General features: G+C 37.3%; 1 protein-coding gene across 2 annotated transcripts in view; it reads left to right on the forward strand.

Moving 5' to 3' along the window:
- The window catches only part of LOC129578772 (uncharacterized), a 63,741-nt gene that overhangs the window by 29,836 nt on the left and 13,290 nt on the right, over window positions 1-20,615 (forward strand). The window contains exons 2-6 of one of the 2 annotated variants that reach the window (XM_055467857.1): window positions 6,234-6,389; window positions 6,501-6,965; window positions 7,968-8,054; window positions 8,334-8,444; window positions 18,528-18,638. In XM_055467857.1, the coding sequence (XP_055323832.1) occupies window positions 6,647-6,965; window positions 7,968-8,054; window positions 8,334-8,444; window positions 18,528-18,638 (628 nt within the window). In that variant the 5' untranslated portion in view covers window positions 6,234-6,389; window positions 6,501-6,646. Of the gene's footprint in view, window positions 1-6,233; window positions 6,966-7,967; window positions 8,055-8,333; window positions 8,445-18,527; window positions 18,639-20,615 lie in introns of both variants that reach the window. The other variant, XM_055467856.1, reaches the window with a different exon arrangement.

Below are 20,615 nucleotides of genomic sequence, written 5' to 3' on the forward strand. Positions count from 1 at the left end.
TGTGTGTGTGTGTGTGTGTGTGTGTGTGTGTGTGTGTGTGTGTGTGTCTGTGTGTTATCCATTTCCTTATTGGATGTTGATGTGTTTCGTCTCGAATCAAGCAAAACAAGTTCTACACCTCTCTTTCTTTCGCTCCCTTCATTTGGCTCTGGCCGCCGCGGCCGCACTTTGAATGACCGTTGGCTCTTGGTTGGTGTTAGGAATTTTTTTAATGCCTATTGCAATTCACACACACACAGGGACCAAGTAGCAATGAAAAAACGAACGCAAAATAATAGATTTATTTATCCGCCGCTTTGGATTGTCGCTCGAAACATCATCGGATTCGACGCTGAAGTTCGACGCTTTATTGCTATTGTAGTATTTTTTGCGTGTGCGTGCATCGTTGAACGCTTAATCGGCCGACAAATGTGCACAAGAAAAATCTTATATTTTGCGCACAGCTCATGCGCCTTTTAATGAAGAGAAGGAGAACGAGACCGAGACCGAGACCGCAAAGTGAATCCAATGGCCAAGCTAATGGCATACCAGGGCACCCAATCAGTTATATAACAGCAAAACTGTGAAATTACATTTAGCTAGAAAAACACCTGCTGAAGACCCTATATCTGCATCTCTTGATCGGCAATGGTCGAACGGGCACGCAAAAATGGCACAATTATCAGACGAAAAACTTTGAAACCAGTAGCGAGCCGCGATGTGCAGTGCACTGCTTTGAATCAGTGCATCAATTGCCCAACTGCATTGGAACATACGTTTTTAAACCGAAGGTTCGCTTTCGCTCCATTCAAACGATAGAGAGACTAAAGAAGGCAACCGCACTCTATTTTACGGACGACGAATAGCGCGCAGAGCAGAAGAAAAATGAAGGAACTTGTTTCTTTTTTTTTCGTGTGCTTTCTTGTCATACGTCGTCAGGCGTATGCGTGTATCGATGCATTATATAAAGCTGATTTAAACCATAGATAAAACGTATCCACGTTCAATCCAGTTTCGTTGTTGCCATAGTTCTTTGCCTTTGTTTTGTTTGTATTCGTTCTAGGAAGCATCTTCTACGGTGCGCAAATACACACACACATCCATTCGATTCCGTTTAGCTTTTCGATGCAGTAATCGCTTTGTGCATTTACTATTTTTCGTTTGGCTACTTTTTTTTATACAAATAAGTTGAATCAACGGATCCAACGGCTTTTGACGTTGCACTTGGCACTTTTTTCTATTTGCTGCAATTGCGTCGTTTTATTTCGTTATGTATGTACATAAAGAATTGACGTGATCGAATCAGTTAAACGCTGAAAGGTAGATATAGATAAAATTGAAGCTATGGTCTCGACTCACGCATAAAATATTTTGTTACAGTTCGATACCGATCGTTTCAACAATGTAGCATTGGCACTGAGGCAGACAAGTGAGGGATAGACAGGAACGGAAAAGAGAAATAGAGGGATACGAAACGTTTCAATGCTCCATATATGTCGTGCAACATCATTTTTTATTTATTGGTCATTTTCCCGGTTCATTTGGAATTTTTTTTTTCTCTTTGTTTATAATTGTGATTTAAGTAATCCAACCAGTGCAGTACCTAGATGAAGTATAAGTGTTTTGCGATAAGCCTAAGTAGAACCAAGTGCTTTACTTATTACGTGAAAAAGATATATTTTTTCAATGGTGTATCGAGGTGTAAATCGGGCGGAATTCCTTTGACCGCACACATTATTCGACGGTAACGTGTAGGCAAATTGTTTCTGACATCTCGAATATAACGAACGGGTCCGTTTCATTGTCGACTTTTTACACGCCCTTGATAATATGAACATTGCAGCCTAATTAAACAGCAATTCGCTCTCTCTCCCTCACGGTCTATCACGTATGCTCCTAATGCTATGTCGATTTTCTACTTGTTCTGCTAATCATTGGGCAACACTCATATGCAAGCAACACGTTCATCGCAAAGCTAAGCCAAGCCAAGCCAAGCCATAAATATTACGGTCCACAGCGATAAACAGATCACGAAGACAGGATGTTGAAAGTCAAAAGGCAACAAATTAGATGAATGAAAACACTGAAATTTATACCATCTCTACCATTTTTTGATATTGATTCGAATCGCAAAGATCGCGCTATTACAACGCATTTACCTTCAATGATTCATGTGGTCTCCGTGTATTTTTTTCCCCTCTCTCAATCGTTTTCAGTTACTGCTATCTGCTACGATACGATGATTACGTGAGCGCATGCCAAAAACCATGTTCATCTTGTTTTTAAAAGATGTTTGAACCATTTTTATTTACGAGTTAATATCGATTTACAGGCTCATTCACATGCTCATGTGAATTGCGAATCATCAATTGAAGTAGAGCGAAACGAATTCAAAGAAGAAAAAAAGCCTATTGCTATTGAATGGAACGAAAGACACAGGAAGCTGAAGAGTGCGCGCACATTTTTTTGTTCTATCCGTTGGTCCAAAAGAAATGCGATTCAAAATCCATCGTACACTTGACATGCATGCCATCAAGGTGGACAGAGAGTTCAATCATCGGTCATTCAGCCGTCGTCGTTTGACGTCTGGTCAACTGGAATTTATTGGTGTTTTAGCCTATTTTATGGGTAAAAATCAACAATCGAACATCATATCCCGGTCGCATGAAGGATGAACAGAGATTTTTGCATAAAATAGAATCCAACTGATTTTGAGCATTTAACCGTCGTAAATTTACAGTAGTCCATTCGATTTGATGCAAATATCACGGTGCATTTTATTGCTTGAGAATGTTCAGCCGAGCAGAAATGTCGTCTTCTTTCCCATTTTATTTTCTGACTGCATGTAATTAAAATTGGTGTTCCTGCGGCGACAAAACAAACATACATTCAAAAATGCATATCACCGTGTTTCCATATGGCGCATCAGAAAAAAAAACTTTCAAATTGAGCAATTTTATGGTTTGAAATCGGTGTAAAATATCAGCCGGTCGAACCACTTGAAGTAATCACATCGAATTGATTGACTAAAATTTGTGCCGGTCGACAGAGTGTGAAGGAAGAAAAGTAACGAATAAAAAAAGTATCCACCAACCACATCAAATCCAGCCATAAATTACCATTATTATGGGAGCAATATCATCAAGTGCCGCTACTTTTTACACTAAGAACATAAAACAGTAACAACAAAAGCAGAAAAAAACGCCCTAAAGAATGATACGATTGGATTGGCGGCCGTTTAGATGAGTGGATTGAGAGAGAGAGAGAGAGAGAGAGAGAGAGAGAGAGAGAGAGAGAGAGAGAGAGAGAGAGAGAAATGAAGAGATTTCATTTTCATGGGCAACATTATGAGTTGGTTTTAGTTTTCGACACTAAATATTATTTTCAAACCATAAAATGACATTGATAAAATCGCACAGCACTCAGCGCAATTTCCGACCAAACCCATTTTGATAAGAAAAATAAGGTGTTTGTGTGTTTTCTTGCTCATTTTCATTCCAATGCTGTGCAAAATGGGAATGATTTGTCATGAGCTCAGCACAAAAGAAAAGACGAAAGACGAAATACAACACAGAAAAAAGAAGAATGAAAAACGTCCGCAACATCATCATCACTTCAACAATCGATTGATAAATGCGTGAAATACCCGAAATATCAACGTACACATATTGCCAAAGTTTGCACTGCTCATCATAAATGTAAATGATTCACATTGAACTCTACCAAAGAGAATCGATGATAACGACAATTTGAAATGGCCAAATATTGTGTACGATGCATCAGGCGGATGGGACATGAATAATAAAAAAATATGCAAGCAACTCAATTCGGCTCAGGTTTATTTGGCTGTGTTTTGCATTTATGTGCTTTTTATGATACTATGGTCATAAGAAAAAACCAAGACGAAATCATAATAACAGTCGAATAAACACCAAGGGAACCCTTTTTCCAAAGAGATTTTCAGCGAAAACAAACCGAGTTGAATGTGGTGTGCTGTTACAAAACAAACTGACAGAGATTACCTTCGAACGATATAAATGAAGATTTTCAATTTTCTTTTGTTTGCAAATCGATTCAAATGCAAAATCGGCATAAAATGCATGTTTGTCCAGTTGAGTGTTTATTTACGGCGTGGTTTTTTTTTCTTCAATGAGACAGACACTCACATATTCAGATCAGCTGAGACTCCGAAATCACAACGGTAGTTCAATGTGTGTGTGTGTGTAGTAAATTGCAAAAGTTTTTCTCTTAAATTCAATCAACATTCTTTTTCCATGGACCTTTTGCTCTATTATTAACAACCTTGTACACATTATTTACATAATTAATGCGCACAGAGTCAAACGTAAACAGTGAATGACCAATGACAATTTTGCATGCAATGATTGTTAGATCGCACTAACCGAATTAATTAATACAACTCGGTTGCACACGCACACACACACACATGGATAGATACCGATTCTGACTGCAAGAGGCGAGTTTGCATCGTACAAAGTGAATTATTGCAATTGGTTGTGTAGCCAAAGTCGTCGACACCATCATTATGTGTGACATTTTCTCGTTTGTTACCGGCAATAGTCGGCGAGCAGCAACAAGAACAACATGATGTAATTCGGGATGTGATTCGCATGCCATTTATTTAGCCCATTTCCACAAATATATATATATATACCCACTGTTACAACGAATAATGCGTTTAAATTATACACTGTCAGTGGCGCAGCATGTTGCAGCCCGGAAAATATTCTTCTCTTTACCGCATATAAACTATGTTATCATTGCAAATCGGTAATGACGTTACTCTACCACTCTCTTGCAATCATGCTTCAAAAGCCACCGAGCAACAACCACACACTCCGACTTGATACAGTTATTTCATGGAGAGAAGAAAGACGACGACAACAACAACCAGAAAAAAAAGTCAACAACATCGAGCGAAGTGCATAGCAAATCAAGATGTGATAAGAGTTAAACTAGTGAGCATAGAGAATAATAATAATAATAATAATCGGTCAAGAGTTTCAAAGAATATTTTAATATTTTGATTGCTTGCGTACGATGCGTAATTTGATTGGTATAATATGTATACACAACGTATTGATTAATCGAAATGACCGAGTGCTGTTATAATTCGTGTTAATATAACAGTAACGGACGAGCAGTTAAAACGTCATACGAATAGAATGTGTTATCACTGCGCACTATAATGTCTGAAGGAAAATGACCGTATGCTCGCAGCCATGAGATGTCGATAAAGTTATTTTGAAGCAAGATCGATTTGGTTTAAACATACCATATGTGTACGCTTTGCTTTTCACAAATTGCCTTTGATTCGCGGCCCAACAATGTCGATTGCTCTGGCTAATTTGAAGCGCACACAACACACACACACACACATAATTTGTTGTTTGCCGTATGCAGATAATTTGTTGTACATTAGACAACACTTGGGTTTTTATTCTTTTTGTTGCTGTTGCTGTTGTCCTTGTTACTGTTGTTAAATGACCATTGAAAGCAATATCCGTGTTGTTTACAGCGCGTTAAGCCACGCTGTCCAAAGTGTTTGGAAAATTGCAAGGTCCATTAGCAAAGGTGTCATCAAACGAAAGAAAACAAAAGCTGAAATACCAATAATTTTGCATCGCTTAACCCACCAGCTAATGTTGCAATACCATCTATGCTGTTGTTGTTGTTTTTTTTTTCTATCTATGCTAGTATAACAAACGTGAACAACATGTGCAATTTATGCACTTCTTGTTCTCTATCCCTTCTGCCTTCCCAGTAATTGCAATGACGCTTTTCTCTATCTCTCGTCTATTCTTTAGTTTGGTACACCGAGCTCTCTCTCTCTCTCTCTCTCTCTCTCTCTCTCTCTCTCTCGGTGTTCTCGGCACGATTTTCATGTCATCACAAATGAATTATTACTTCGCATGAAAGTTGAACTAGAAGACGTTCAGTCTTTTTGTTCGGTTTTCCAGTGAAAACGGTAGGAAAAACATGATAAACAGTCTGATTGATTGGATGATTCCTTCTACAAGCCGTTTCATTCATAATAATTTATTCGGTTTTAGTGTTTACACCGCAACGATTGTGATTCATTCGAAATGACGAAATTCAATTTTAAAACTGACACAATACATTTTTCCGATCAAATTTATTCAACAAAGAGCTTGGTTATTTTCTTGCCCAAATGAAAACGATTGTCTTGTTATACAAATTTTAATTTAATTTTTCTTTATTTTTTCTTGCAGAGCTAATTCAGAAAACGAAAATAAACGAAGCAGACAACACAAATTGCACGTGTATGCCATTTAGCATAGTTCATTGGTCACGATTCATTTTGGAACGTTTAATTGGCGTCAACCACCGCATCGACCGAATCGAATGTGCTTCGGCCCAAATTAAATGTGAGTAAACAATCAATTTCGTTTACATTTAACGAAGTGATGCGTGTTTGAATGCGAAATCATTTTGAAAGCAAAAAAAAAAGCAAAGCAAACGTTTCGTTATCCGTGCAGAAAATGCCGTGTGGCCTCAACATAAGTGGATGGATGGTTGTCAACAGTGCTTCAAGAGTCAATGAGATTTAGGTTAACCAGATTTGTGTATTCAAATTAAAATTGAGAGAGAGAAAATTGGTTGTTTGAAATATCGATACGAGAAAATGGCTACGTTGACACAGGCATCGATATCAGCCACCGCAGCAGCAGCAGCAGCCTCATCACCTGTTCAAATAATTCGGAATTTGCTTCGGGCAACGACAAAAACGTTAGACACTCGAATTTATTTGATTGTTTTCCTATTGACGGTAAATATTTACAATGACCATTTCGGTGGAGTATCAATAGTTCCCGTGTGCAACGGTGGACCGATGCCAACATCTTTGGTGCTGCCTCCAACATCTGCATCGGCCATTGATACGACCACGATTCGGGTGGTTAATTTAACCAGACAACATGGTGGTGATATTTTCACAGCGTTCGGTAAGCCATTCATTTGTTTTTTTTTTTACTTCACATCATCTCTTTAACTCTAAACTGTAATCATTTTCATTATGTGCGGCGCTATTTTTTAATACGATTTTAACTGAAATTGTAACAATTTTAATGGATTTTGCTCGAGTGTCTTGCCTTGCGTTCGCATCATAAACCGATTAATTCAATGAGCTCTTAAGGGCGAATGCATAAAACTATGCGAAGTTTATTATTTCCTTTTTTTCTGTGCTGTGTTTTGGATTGAATCGGTTTTGATAATGTTATTATTATTGCTTCTGGATGATTGTGTGTTGCACACACGTAGAAAATTAATCGAAACAAGTTTTGGTCGTGTGTCTTCCTGATCAAACGGTATTTATTGGTCAAGCCATTCTTTTTCTCTTTTTTTTTTCATTCTCTCGCACTCTCTCAATTAAATGAAACTGTACCAGGCAGGCGGAAAGAATGTGTGTCTAGTGTGTACGTTGCGTCTTGCTGTTGATGGAATGTCCATTGCAAGGGGGCATTTAACAAGTTCTCTTCTTTTCGCAACGGAAAATGAAGAAAAATAAAAAAAGAAGAAGTGAAAAAAAAACTAATTGGATTGTGGCGTTGTTCGATATCAAATTGTGCAACGCTTACATACACACTTCAAGCAAATAGGAAGAATACGACATGAACCGATTTATGGCTACGAGTCGTAGGAATGATAAATGTTCCATGGCAAACGCTCAATGAATAACCGTAATTAAAATAATTCTTGAAAGTGTGCAACAAAGTCTCGGTGTTCTTCGTTCAGCAAGTCTCATCTATTTGGAATTGATTTAAATCGATGAAAAAAAAAACACACACACACGAGCAAAATTGCATTACTTTCTTGTTACCAGCAACGACAGCAAGAGAAAAAAAAGAATTGAAGAGAGAGAGAGAGAGAGAGAGAGAGAGAGAGAGAAAATAAGTCGGTGTAAAAAAGTTAATGATCGATTTTTCTCATTTGTTCAATCGTTTTAGATGCATCGAAATGCGACGTGGACACATGTGTTGGCCTATCGAGCGGAACTGCTGGCACCAACGGGAATGACATGAAAGACGCATCAGGTAATTTATCAACGAGTATTTCTCTGCTCGTTGTTGTTGTTGTTTTTTATCGCAAACATATTTGCTAATACTCGAGGTCTGTGTGTCACTTGTGATGCACTTTGCCTAGTGTACCTTTGTTGCAATCGTTTATGCGTACACTCTTAATTGTGGGTTGCCATCGCACAAGTAGCGGTATTATAATAAGATGTGCAATTTTACACTTGAAAAAAAAGAAAGAGAATCATCATCACCGAAACTGAAATTAATTTATCTCTTGTTCTGTGGGAATGCGTTTAGATATGATTGGTGGAAAGTATCGACCAAGCAGTGACGATTGCAAGTGCCAGTGTCTACCACATCTGGATGCATTTCGTGAAGATTTGAACATTTGCGTGGATGATATTCATGGTAAGTATATGAGAAATGCATTCATTCGAAGAATTTTTGCGAACAAAGCGTTGTATCGTATCCTATTACATTCAAATACGTCGCTGTTGAATATTGCCAAAGAATTTTTATGTTTTATACAAAAACCGAACTGAAATGAAACCAACAACGCGCATATCCATAATCTGTGTTGAGTGAGTCTATCAGTTGTTATTTGAAACAAACGGCAAAAATAAAATGAATTCATAAAGTGAAAATGAAACCATTGTATATTTTTTCTCCTACCGCGAAAGATAAATAACACACGAAATAAAAGAAAAAACGATCAAATAAAAATCGAATGTAGGCGAAAAAGGTTTGAAAGTGTAATGGGTGTTTATATAAATTTTGATATCGTGTTAGTTGTGCGTTGATTAAGTAAAACGCACACAATTTTTATTTTATTGCGAGCGCGCGCGAGAATTTGAACTTTGATATATATACACAAATACAATCACATCTAACAATTGGTCTGATTGAAAGTTTTATAGTTTCCATTTTCAAAACGGAATAATTACGCACTGCGCTCGCAAATCCCATTGTATTCAATCGCAGGGAAGCAACGCCACCGTAAATTATAACTGAAAGATGAAGAGAAGAAGAAAAAAAAACATATAAAAAAGACATACACACAAATCAAATGAAAATATACGCAACGACTCAATTATAGGTTGGATTTCTACATATGCATACTGGTGTACATATCAGTACAGTGCTTGGATTTGAATTTGTGACGGGATGCCGAGATTTTGTTGTTGTTGTTACTGCTGCTGTTTTATGCACGTTGTGCTTTTATTATTATTATGTCATGTTTGTCTTTCTCCAGCGCGCATTCATCCAGCTGCACAATGGATTTAGAATTGGACCAATTCCCAAGACACCACTAACATCATTAATAAATTAGCATTTATTTACGCACAAATCATGCGAGCTCAAGATGATGAACACACACACACACACACATACAATCAACCACATTTGATCTGTGCTATCTCTTTTGTGGTTGCCATATACCAAATGCGATTATTATGCCTCTTTTCTCTTGTCGGTTGCATTTTTCGCGTTTGTTTCGTCAATTTCTACAGCATTTGAAAAGTGCACTGCGCATTGTGCAAACAATAGGCCGATTTTCATTCAGAGAAAATCCTTTACGATAATAGCTCTCCGCGCGTGCGCACAAATTCGTGTAGGAAAAAAATATTTTCGCCCATTTGACTTGTGAAATTTTTCCATTTCTTCGACGGTATTCTTGGTATGGCCTTTCGGCTGACGATATGTTACAAATTATGGTAAAGAATTCACAGGTCGATTTGAACACATGTTTTCTCACGATTTCAATGCATGAAAGCGACAAAAAATTTCGCAGTGAAATGAACTGAACACTGATGGAGAGAACAATGCGGACGACAAATTATACTAAATGCTTTATGTGAGACAATGCATAATTTGCACACACACACACACACGCAACAAAATGAAGAACAGAATGAAACTGTGTCACAGAGTCGTGTGTCCACTTTTCTATGGAATAGGATGACATTCTCAACCTCTGACTTGAATGAATAGAAAAATGCGTATCCCAGAAATAGAACGCACATAAAATTGAGCTTAATTATACTTTTTTTTGGGCTAAATTGGCAAGTAATTGTTGAAAGCCAATTCTAGTCACAAAATAATAGTGTGGCATTCCATCATTTCAGTTTTTGATTATATTTTATTAAAACATAATGAAAGAACCGTTGTCCGATTCCTCCCTCTGTCTTCGGACGGAAACCGTTGTGCGCGCTCCAATTGCGATGCAGAAATGTCAGTTGCGCAGAAATTACATTTGATAGTGAGTGATACGTTCGAATTACCTTGGCTTGGTAAATATTGCGAATGAGCGAGTGGTCTTTTCTCTAGCGTCAACCACAGCACGCAATACTAACACCGGGGGGAGAAACAGATAGAGACAGAGAGAGAAAGAGCCAGTAACATGCCATTTAATCAAACGGGTTAATACAACTGAGCTCTTGCTACGGAGTTAAAAATGTACGTACTTAAATCAAAGTATAAAAATTGTATTCGAAATGAATGGCAAAGTGATACATTGACAACGGCATAAGCACATGGCTCGTATCGTGATCATTTCTTTGTCTAGTCTCGTCGGTCTGTGCATAGTAGCTGCCTCAGAAAATTTAGCCAGTAATTTATGCTTTGCATTTACATAATGTAAATAATATTTTACGGGATAGCCAAGCGAAAATCACTTACACGCGCATACCAGCTATCCAGCCGCAGAGTAATCATTTGAACGGCAATCAGACCGCTGTTTTGTGGGCGCTAAGAAAACGACGTTAAACAATTGCCAAGAAAAAAAAAGTTGACCGACCCAGCGCACACAGAAGATTTACACATAAAGCATACATAACACATTGATTTTCATATTAATATTCGATTAAATCTTCCAGCGTAATTCTGTATGCTCTTCACCTCATGACTATCAAACCATTGCATAGCATATGGGTGCACCGGGATTAGGCAGCAAACAGAAAAACTAATTCGTTTGCGCATACATTGTAGCGCGTGTAATTTCCAGCGAGATTCTTATCAGATTATCGCCTAATCCTAATCTAATAAACAAAAGAGACTGAACAACAAACTTGCACAAAAACCAAGGTGCCGTTTGGATTCGTGTTTCGAACATTTGTTATGATATACGGGGAGCGATTTGTGAAAAAGAATGTGCATGGCGTGGATGTCAAGAGCGAACTAACGATGCTTTTGGATTTGCAAACACATGCAGCAAACGTCAAATCTCGTTTCTTTTTCTGCAACGACGACGACGACGACAACATTGCAATTGTTTTTGATCGGCGTTAAAGACAAACACAGCGCACCAAAGTCGCCATATATGTAATGCCATCGTCAGATAATGATGCACATTGCCCGCGCTCTGCATTGCCAAACCAGTACACAAATCATACGGTTTTGTTGTTGAAATGCTTGTAATCATGAATCAACGTTTTTCATTGCATGGTAACGTACGAATGAAGCAAAAATGAGCCGAGTGAAAAAAAGTTGCATCCAAAATGTGAACGAAAGCCAATACCTGAATTCACCAGAAATACCACCTGCGATGTATTTATTGTTATTATTTAATTGAAGCGTACATTTACATCCGACCACAACACTTGGTCGCGTATCGTTTTCGTTCATCGCCATGCTCGCGCTGTGATCGACAATTTGCTGGTTTGCCGCTCTCTCTCTCTCTCTCTCTCTCTTTCATTCGCAGCATGCATAAACGGTATCACGATCGGTGAAGAAATGAGATTTGTCATTAATAGAATCCGCTGAAATTGCTAGCCGTTGACATGATTTGGTAGTTCAATTTCCTGAAAAGAAATTGGATCAATGTCAATGCCATTGACAAGAGCCAATTTCCATAAACATGATGAAAAACTAATCAAATGTCATGCCAGTTATTTCAACGTTCGTTCGATAATTAATTTCCATTTTTTTTTTGCTTTATTTAAGCCATTCAATTTTGAATTGCACGGCATGACTGGAGTGTCGGTCATTAGACGGAATAGATAGAAAAAATTGCGCACGAGATGACCGTCAATTTCGATCAAGGTGGAAATGTTGTTTGTGCAAATGATCGAGTTGAGAATGTGCTAGTGCTTACCTTCAGGCCAAAGGCTTTGGCAATGCCATTCATTGATAGGCCTTTCGGCTTCAGAACAGTAATTACTTTTCCAATCTGACAATGACAACCCATAGGGGTATTACAACGGCCATAAAATATATCCATTTCATCAAGTTTATCAAGCTCTTTCCAAGTTTATGCATAGTATCGAACTTTTGTTCAAGCTCTACCATCTAAATGTACAGTAAAATAATTTACGGGCACGACGTAAGATGGCATTTTTTCTAGTCAAAAAAGTTGCAATATCCCTTTGTGACAACCATTGCAGTGAATCGGTGAGTCGCACAGAGAAAATCTTTGGGAAATTAAGATATCGCATTTGCTATTAGTCATACGGAGAAAGAGCATTTGTCGTTCTTCAGTTTATACGATCATCAACTACATGATCTCTGTGTAGTGTGCGCGTATTTGCTTGTTGTTGCACATGTTTTTTGTATTCTCTACAACTCGAAACGAACACTTTTATCGCTGCACAAAGCAAATTGTTTAAATATTTCGCAATTTTTCATGGGTAAATTGTATCTATTTTTGCTGGTTGTCATTATAGATTAGTCGTAGTTGAATGTCACTTTGATTGGGTCACATTTCCAATTTTTCACTGATGCGCACATTTCCATCCATTTCGTTCCGTTCTTCAAACCGGACAATTTACACGAAAATTCAATCAAGCAACAATATAAAAACGGAGAAAAAAAGGAACATAAGCTGCGTCTATTACCATGAGACACAGCCACTCTGAGCAAGATTACTGAAATATTACTTTTATTGCAATCAATTTATGTGATGGTTGAGAAGTAATAAACTTGCGTCTCATTTCCATAGGCTAGAAGCAACAGAAACACAACAAAGAGAGCAAATTCTCTATTTCGCGCTGCGTGTGCTTGTCTATGTCTATATGTGTGTGTCGATCGATTTGCATAAAATGTGTTGAGTGATTTTTCGATGAATGTGGCAACTAGAATAAGATGGGAAAATTAAGTTACGTGCAGGCTAAAAACTGGTTGCAAATTCAACCAAATCACCAATGCCAAATGACTAAGACTAAACGTTCTTGTGATTAGATGTTATTTTGGAATGTCGACAATGACGACGACGATGCTCCAAAAACGGCAAATGCACCGGACAGATAGATCGCATATGTATTTATTCGATGCAGATAGTGGATTTAGAAGTGAAAACAACTGTAACAAATGCAAATACAAATATTAAATGAAGCCAATTAGAGTGAAAAAAAGAATAAACAAAATAAAAGCGAATCGGTCGGAATTTACATACATTTATAGCGGAGATAGAGCGAAAGAGATTGTTGGCACCAGTGCCCATGGGCCCAGGCTCAGGCCTGGATTCGAAATGGTATCATCAATAAAATGTTTATGGTAAAGATATAAATCGCGAAACAATTTACTTACTGTCAAATAAATCAAGAAGTTTTCGTATATATGCTTCTGGTGCGACACGGGCTCTATGTCTCTCTCTCTCTCTTTTTCTCTCTCTCCATTTCTCCATTGCATACAAGTTTTCGCGGATGCAGCGAACTTGCATGCACATGGTGGAAAAATGCACACACGAAATCGTACGGCATAGTCAATCAGACGAACAACAACGTGAACAGAAAATAAATGACAACCGGCGCAAAAAGCCACTAAATAAATCTATTGCCTTATAAATATCAACAAGTAATGCGAATTGCACGCAATATCAACAGGCGTTGTCAAAAGTAGGCAAACAAAGCCAAAATGAACACTACAACGACGGTGAACACTGGTTTAGCCAAACCATCGACAGAGAAAGATAAGAAACATTGGTGCCCAGGGATCTATGCGTGAGCGCATACGTACAACAAAATCAAAAATAAATTTTCTTATTAGTCACTAACTGAAAATCTGGTATTTTGTTGTGGTTGTTGTCGCTTTTTTGCGGCTATAAAACTTACCTTAACCAGAGATAATGATGCATTTAGATATAAATTACGACAAAAAAAAGGTTTTGCTTTCTTGTGCACACGTTGCACATACGGCAACTAAACCAAGACGATTTGATTGAGCAGCTAACGAAATAGAGAGAAACGAATGAGGAATGAGAAAAAAACAAAGAAACACACATTGGCTGGAAACCAATTTGACTTGGCTGGCGATACGGAGGGAATGCGTGCGTAAAATGCAATTGTTCATTTCATGGTTCTTTAACCAGATTGTCGAATTCACGACCACACTTTACATGGCTGCTTGTCTTCGTGTTAATTGACTATGCGCCCGACGAACATTATTTCGTTCAAATTAATTGCGCGATTTTTTAAAACACATTTTGCACTATTTCGGGATATGTATCAAAGCTTTACAATTAATCCGTTACAATATTATTGAATGGACTAATGGATATTTTAGGTGGGGCAGTAAAATTTTATTCACCTGAGATTTTCATTCAATGTTGCAATTGGTTGATCATTAAATTATGGTTGATTTGGTTCTTTTGCTTGAAAAAGCGAAGTTCAACACGTAAATTAGTTACCAAGGTCCATTCAGAATGGGCCACTCCTGTACAAATCAGGCTGATCTTTCCCTAAATGGATGGCCTCACTTTCACTAAATGGATCGACGAATTTCATTAAATCAGTTCATTTGTATCAATCGGGATGATGTTGGTCTCTTGCAAATAGCCAACCATCCACTTATACTTTAATTATTGTAATCAAATTGAAATTTTCAAAGCATTTCCAAAATACAACGAATGGAAATTGGACTGACTGTGCCATGATTCGATTCAATGAAGCAGCTTTTGTTGAATATATTGGAATATAGTGCAGAAAAAAGACGCACACAAATATGGGGAAATAGAACGTTTTGCAAAACAATGTTCGTGTACGCATTGAGCTGCTTGCTATTTAGACTGATCACTGTGATATGCAAATGAAGTGCAACAACGCACAACATCACAAAGAATATTTAGATTTGAACGGCGGCGGCTTTGCCGGTAAAAAAAAAATTAATTGCACAAAAACACCATTTCCATTTTCAGTGAATGAGGGGAACAAAACGCACCGTGCACACGAAGCTTAATAATCTCATTTCTTATTCATTGCTCATGCAAATCAAAGAAATGATATCACTTTTTTTCTGTGGTTCTTCAATCAGATCAACAATAAAATAAAGACGTTGGATAGATTCGGTTTGTGCGAATGTTTTGTGCACGTATTGCAACAACAGAGATAGCGAGCGAGAAAAAGAAGAAGAGAAACGAATCACTTGAATCCGTTAAGACAAAAATGGAAGCGCGTACATGCGCTAGTCAAACGCTAGTTTTTGTGTATAATGTAATCAATGAAATAAAAAAGAATCAACGAAAAAAAGCAAGCAAATAAAAAAAACACGAGGTACATTGGCCGTGTAAATTGTGGTGAAATGCAAGTTGGTCAAAACAAACGGATCAAATCAAACAAGTATTAAACAATTTTAATCTGGCGTGTTACATGTAATCCCTAGCGGATTGGATTGGCTGCGAAAGCAACGCAAATCGGATGAAAAAACACATAGGGAGAATCCCAATTGAAACCCAACAATTTATTTTCAATTCATTTAATGTGAACACACTTCAACACGTGTTTTGCGTGCCTTTCGGTCTATTCTAATGACTCAATGTATTTCGTTTGCATAAAACATCATCATTTCTGATGAGATAAACAATACCGATCAGCCAAATGGATGTGGTGATTTTTGCAAGTGCTTTGGAAAGCACGAAAAGAGAAAAATTCCACCATGAATTAATGCAAGAATTTGCTAACGTTTCCACTAGATAACTGTGAGTCGACGCACTTTTGATTGAAAATTAGAAGAAAAAAAAAACAGAAATCAGACGAAACAAAGAGTAATCTGATGTTCGAGGCGGGAACGTGCAAAAAGTAAAATCCAAAGTTGCGAGCGTTATGATACGGATCCAATTCTAATGAGAAACTAACAGGAAAAAAAAACTTTCATTCAAAATCTCATCGAATTCACATGATTCGATACGTTAGGTAATAATTTCTTCTTCATTTTATTTCTCTTCAATTTCGATTGAAATCATTCGATTGTGAGTCGGTTTCGTTTTTCACTAGGCGCGCTGAAGAATGAAATTGTACACACCTGACGACTTTTGACACCATGAGAGTATAGAACTTGAGCCCATATATATACAAACACACATACGCTTCACTTTGCATATATTCGCTCACGTTCATTTCACGGCGAAAAATTAATAATCTCCATTCAAAATGATGGAGAAGAAAGAAGAAGAAGAAGAAGAAAAAAATACACCGGCTCTTCAGTTGAGCTTTCGTGCGGGAAATGAACGAGATGGATGTAACAAAAACATGATAAAAACTGCATAAATTATTTACGCAATCGATTACGGCTTTGTTTTTCATTTCCAATTACCCAGATACTATTTTTTTTGTCTTCTCCTTCATTCGTGTTGTTTCCAGTGTATTTATAAATCTATGGAAAGAAAAACCTTTCTCAGAATGAAATCGGATGCACACTGCACAGTCAACAAAGATAGCCCACCAAATCACTATGGAAGCATCTGCATTTCATCAAAATCTAACTGTTGGATTGTTCAATAGCAGAGAGAACAAAAACGAAAAGCAGAAAAAAGCGTACGAAACAATCTGAACAATATAAAAGCTGTTGCAAATGGTTTCATTCGATGATATCATGCGGCATGAGAAGGAATTACAAAAATGACGGCAAGTGAAACATCCAAAAGACGTGCATAAAATCATATTAAAAATGATTTTCTTCGTATAAAAAGCAATAATCTATAAGCGGTGCACAGCATCACAACAGTAACAACAACAACAATGAAATTAATCACAAGTAATAACGATTGTTATGTAGAATCTAATGAATGTAATTTAGAAAAAAAACGTTGTCTGGACCAGACACACCGGAATGGGCAGTGAATGCACTTGAAAACGGTGCACAATCTGAACTGTTTTGATGCAATCAAAGTGAATCGTTCAACAAACCGAATTCCTATGATTAAATCAACACGTTTATTTCATGGGTCTTTATTTATCGGGCGAAAAACCGCCACAATACCGTTTGTCCAGCATTTTCTTAATCGCACAAACGGCTGTTTTTCCATGAAACCGATATTCGTTCGGAACAGTAGCCAATTTGTATGCCGATGTTGAAAACTAGACACACGGTAGTTTTCATAAAATGAAAATTGGTTTTGATCGCTTCACACTGCGAATCGGCCAAATGTTCTCTGCTAACGAGTGACTACGCAGCAGAGTGTCATTGATTGAATATTCATCAATGATGTTTACTACCTGGTAGCAACATTCAGCCTAAAATTTCCATCATCAAATTGAAACTGATAAGAGAATTGAGTGCGCTGTCGAGAGAAGCCAAAAATACAGCATTTATTGAGGAATTCCAATGGAATAACATTTAGTAATGGACTATTTGTTATTTAAAAGGTAACAGGTTTGAAATGCAAATGCACTGTGCTGTGCTGCGTGTGCACCATTAATTACTAAATCCATGACCGGTCGCGTAACCCATATGCATAAATCGGCCAATACGCAAGAGACGAACGAAAAATAAAATGTTAAAATTGTTTCCAAATTTTATTGATATTTAATTGCATTAATGGTACTTATTTCGATATAAACCACTTGCTCTGCCGACCGAAATCAGTACGAATTTATTTTAAGCCAATTAAATTTTGGGCAATGCGTTATACGCACTCACGAAAAAGCGTGGAAAAAAAAAGAACGCGCGAGAAAAAAGAATCGAGCGTCTCCTGTGAAATTATTTTGACTTTTATGTGGCCGTTAGAACAATGTTTTTATGGCGTTCTCATGACATCTCGGTAAATGAACAGTCGCCAAAAGAAAATCTCCGGCAACCTATTAAATTAGTAGCTCACGATTCACTTTAGCATTTGACCACGACAATCGACTTAAAATGATATTGCCTTATTTATTTCGCCCGTCCTCCAAACGAACGTGTTCTGTGTGCGTGCACTGGTCAGGTGCAAGAGGACCGCTATTTTGTTCTTCCTCTTGTTGCTTTTTTTTATTGTCGCTAACTCGAAAAACGAAAACAATAAAAAATTTCATACAAAATGGAACTGTGCGCACATTCGAGAAGTTTTCAACACGGATTTTTTTTTTTGTCATTTTGCTCAATTTTTTTTCTCGGTTTTATTTTTAAGTATATGGCAATAAATGAAATTATCACATATATACACTCAACAAATGCAAATGTTCGCTTAAATTCGCTCGAAAATGAATTAACGTGCATTCAAATGGCCGCGTAAAAGAACCAATTGCCCGTTTGTCTCATTTGTATGTTTTTTTTTTTTAATATTTTTCGCTTTTTGATGGACAGAATGTACGTTGGCACCATTCGTGAGCGGATCATCGTCGGAGAAAATACCATTCGTATTCCTACCGTTGCGTGGTCAGATCATCCATCCCAGCAAAGAGATTAGCTTCCAAGGTACGTCAATTTGTAGTTAAACACATTGAATATATTTTCGTATAAAATATAAATGAACAATCTCATCAACGCATCAAAGTCAAGTTTATTCTTGTCGTTGCTTCTCCACCGTCTTTTTTTGCATTGAGTAGACTTTAAATAATTAGCCAACTCATTTGTATCGATGATGTATTTGCAAGTGAATAAAATTTCAGCACCAACCAAATAAAGTGTTCAATGGAACGACGCGAATTTTATGCAATCGATGAAAAGGGGAGAAAGAGTGAGAGAGAAAGACAGGGAGAGAGAGAGAGAGAGATCGTTACCCACCACAAAGTGGGCTTTTTTCGGCCAATTTGCTTTCGCATACGAAAATCATCATAAACGCGTGAATTTATGCGCCACCGCGATAATTGTCGCTTTCTCAACCATTATTCAAATGAATAAAATTAACCAATACGTTAAACCCAACGCAAGCCATCGATTTCAATCAGCTGATTGTAAATCTAAGCAAAAATTGCATCCGGGACTATTGAATGTTTTTTTTTTTTTAATTTCATTCGTTTTTCTTGGTTAAACATAGAAGCTGTGCGTAGTAACAATCGTTTGAACATTACAACATTGTACAACAAATGATGGCAAATGACCAAAAATCACCATTTTCTGGACACGTTCAATTGTTCGAGAATGCTTTCTCATTTCTCCATTTTATTTCCCATTTATGTGTTTGATTTGCCAAGCAATTGGTTCGGGTTTTTCCATAGCTCGCTTCCACAAGACAAAATCAATATTTACCAAACATCAAATCTATAACTAAATCGAGCAAACAGTAAACAATTGCGCGTTGTGGGTTTTCGATTTTCGGTTCGTTCATTTATTTCATCAAACAATGAGCGAACAAGAGATTTGTCTCACCATAAAGTTCAACATCTTCTTCACACTTGACTTGATTTTGGTATTGATCGAATACACATTTCGTTTGACTTCGTTTTCGGGCAACATTTCCATTCGATGGATATGTTCACTGAGAGTGCGTTGTATGGCGCATTACAATTTTAAAAATAGACGTTTAGCGTGTAATCGGATTTTTGGCCGCAGCAATGCGAGAGTTTATCGAAATGAATATATCGGTAAATCACAGTATGGCAGGTGTATACGTATACATTATTAAAATAAAGCATTATACCCGATTCGTTTGGATCGTACTTCAAATCACACGCCAATATTTCGGTCAAACATCGAAGCAACGGAACCAAATCGATTGTAAATCGACAATTTGGTTTACATACATCCAAGTTGTTTGACCAATTGAACCAAATGTCGGATATTAAGTGTATTTGCCGATGAACACATGATGGGAGTTTTTTTTTAGTAAGTTTTATTAAACCACATGAATTTTTTCTAATGTACGATGACCTTTTCTCCAATCCGACTCCTACAAAACGTAACAAAATGTATACAGCGAAACATTTTTTGTTTGTTTATTTTTGTGTATATTTCTAATCTGAAGAGATATAACGTTAATATCCATTAGATGAAGCAGATAAAGTCAAATATAATAAATTTCCATGGATAATCCTTATCTTACCGGACGCTTAACAATATTCAGATGAGGTGCAACGATCTCTCGTTCATTCCCGCTCTTCTCTGTCGTGATTGCGAACTTCAAAATGCATAATTTGACCAACGAATTCGATCAAATGTCGTACTCAACATTTTACTAACGGATTTCAAGTAATCATAAGTATCTCTTTTCATTTCATTCTGCTTTTTTGGTTTGGTTGATTTTTTTCTCGTCTTTTGTTCGCAATCATTTTAATTACGAAACATCGACGTGAACCGTGTGTGAAGACAAAGAGGCAAAGATAAACAGAATGAAAAAGCCGATCGATTACATTGTGTCAAATGGCTGTTTCTCTCTCTCTCTCTCTCTCTCTCTCTCTCTCTCTCTCTCTCTCTCTCTCTCTCTCTCTCTCTCTCTCTCTCTCTCTCTCTCTC

The sequence above is a fragment of the Sitodiplosis mosellana genome, unplaced genomic scaffold (genome assembly GCF_009176505.1).
Source record: "Sitodiplosis mosellana isolate CC-2019 unplaced genomic scaffold, AAFC_SMos_1.0 Smas_scaffold_6226, whole genome shotgun sequence".
Classification (NCBI taxonomy): domain Eukaryota; kingdom Metazoa; phylum Arthropoda; class Insecta; order Diptera; family Cecidomyiidae; genus Sitodiplosis; species Sitodiplosis mosellana.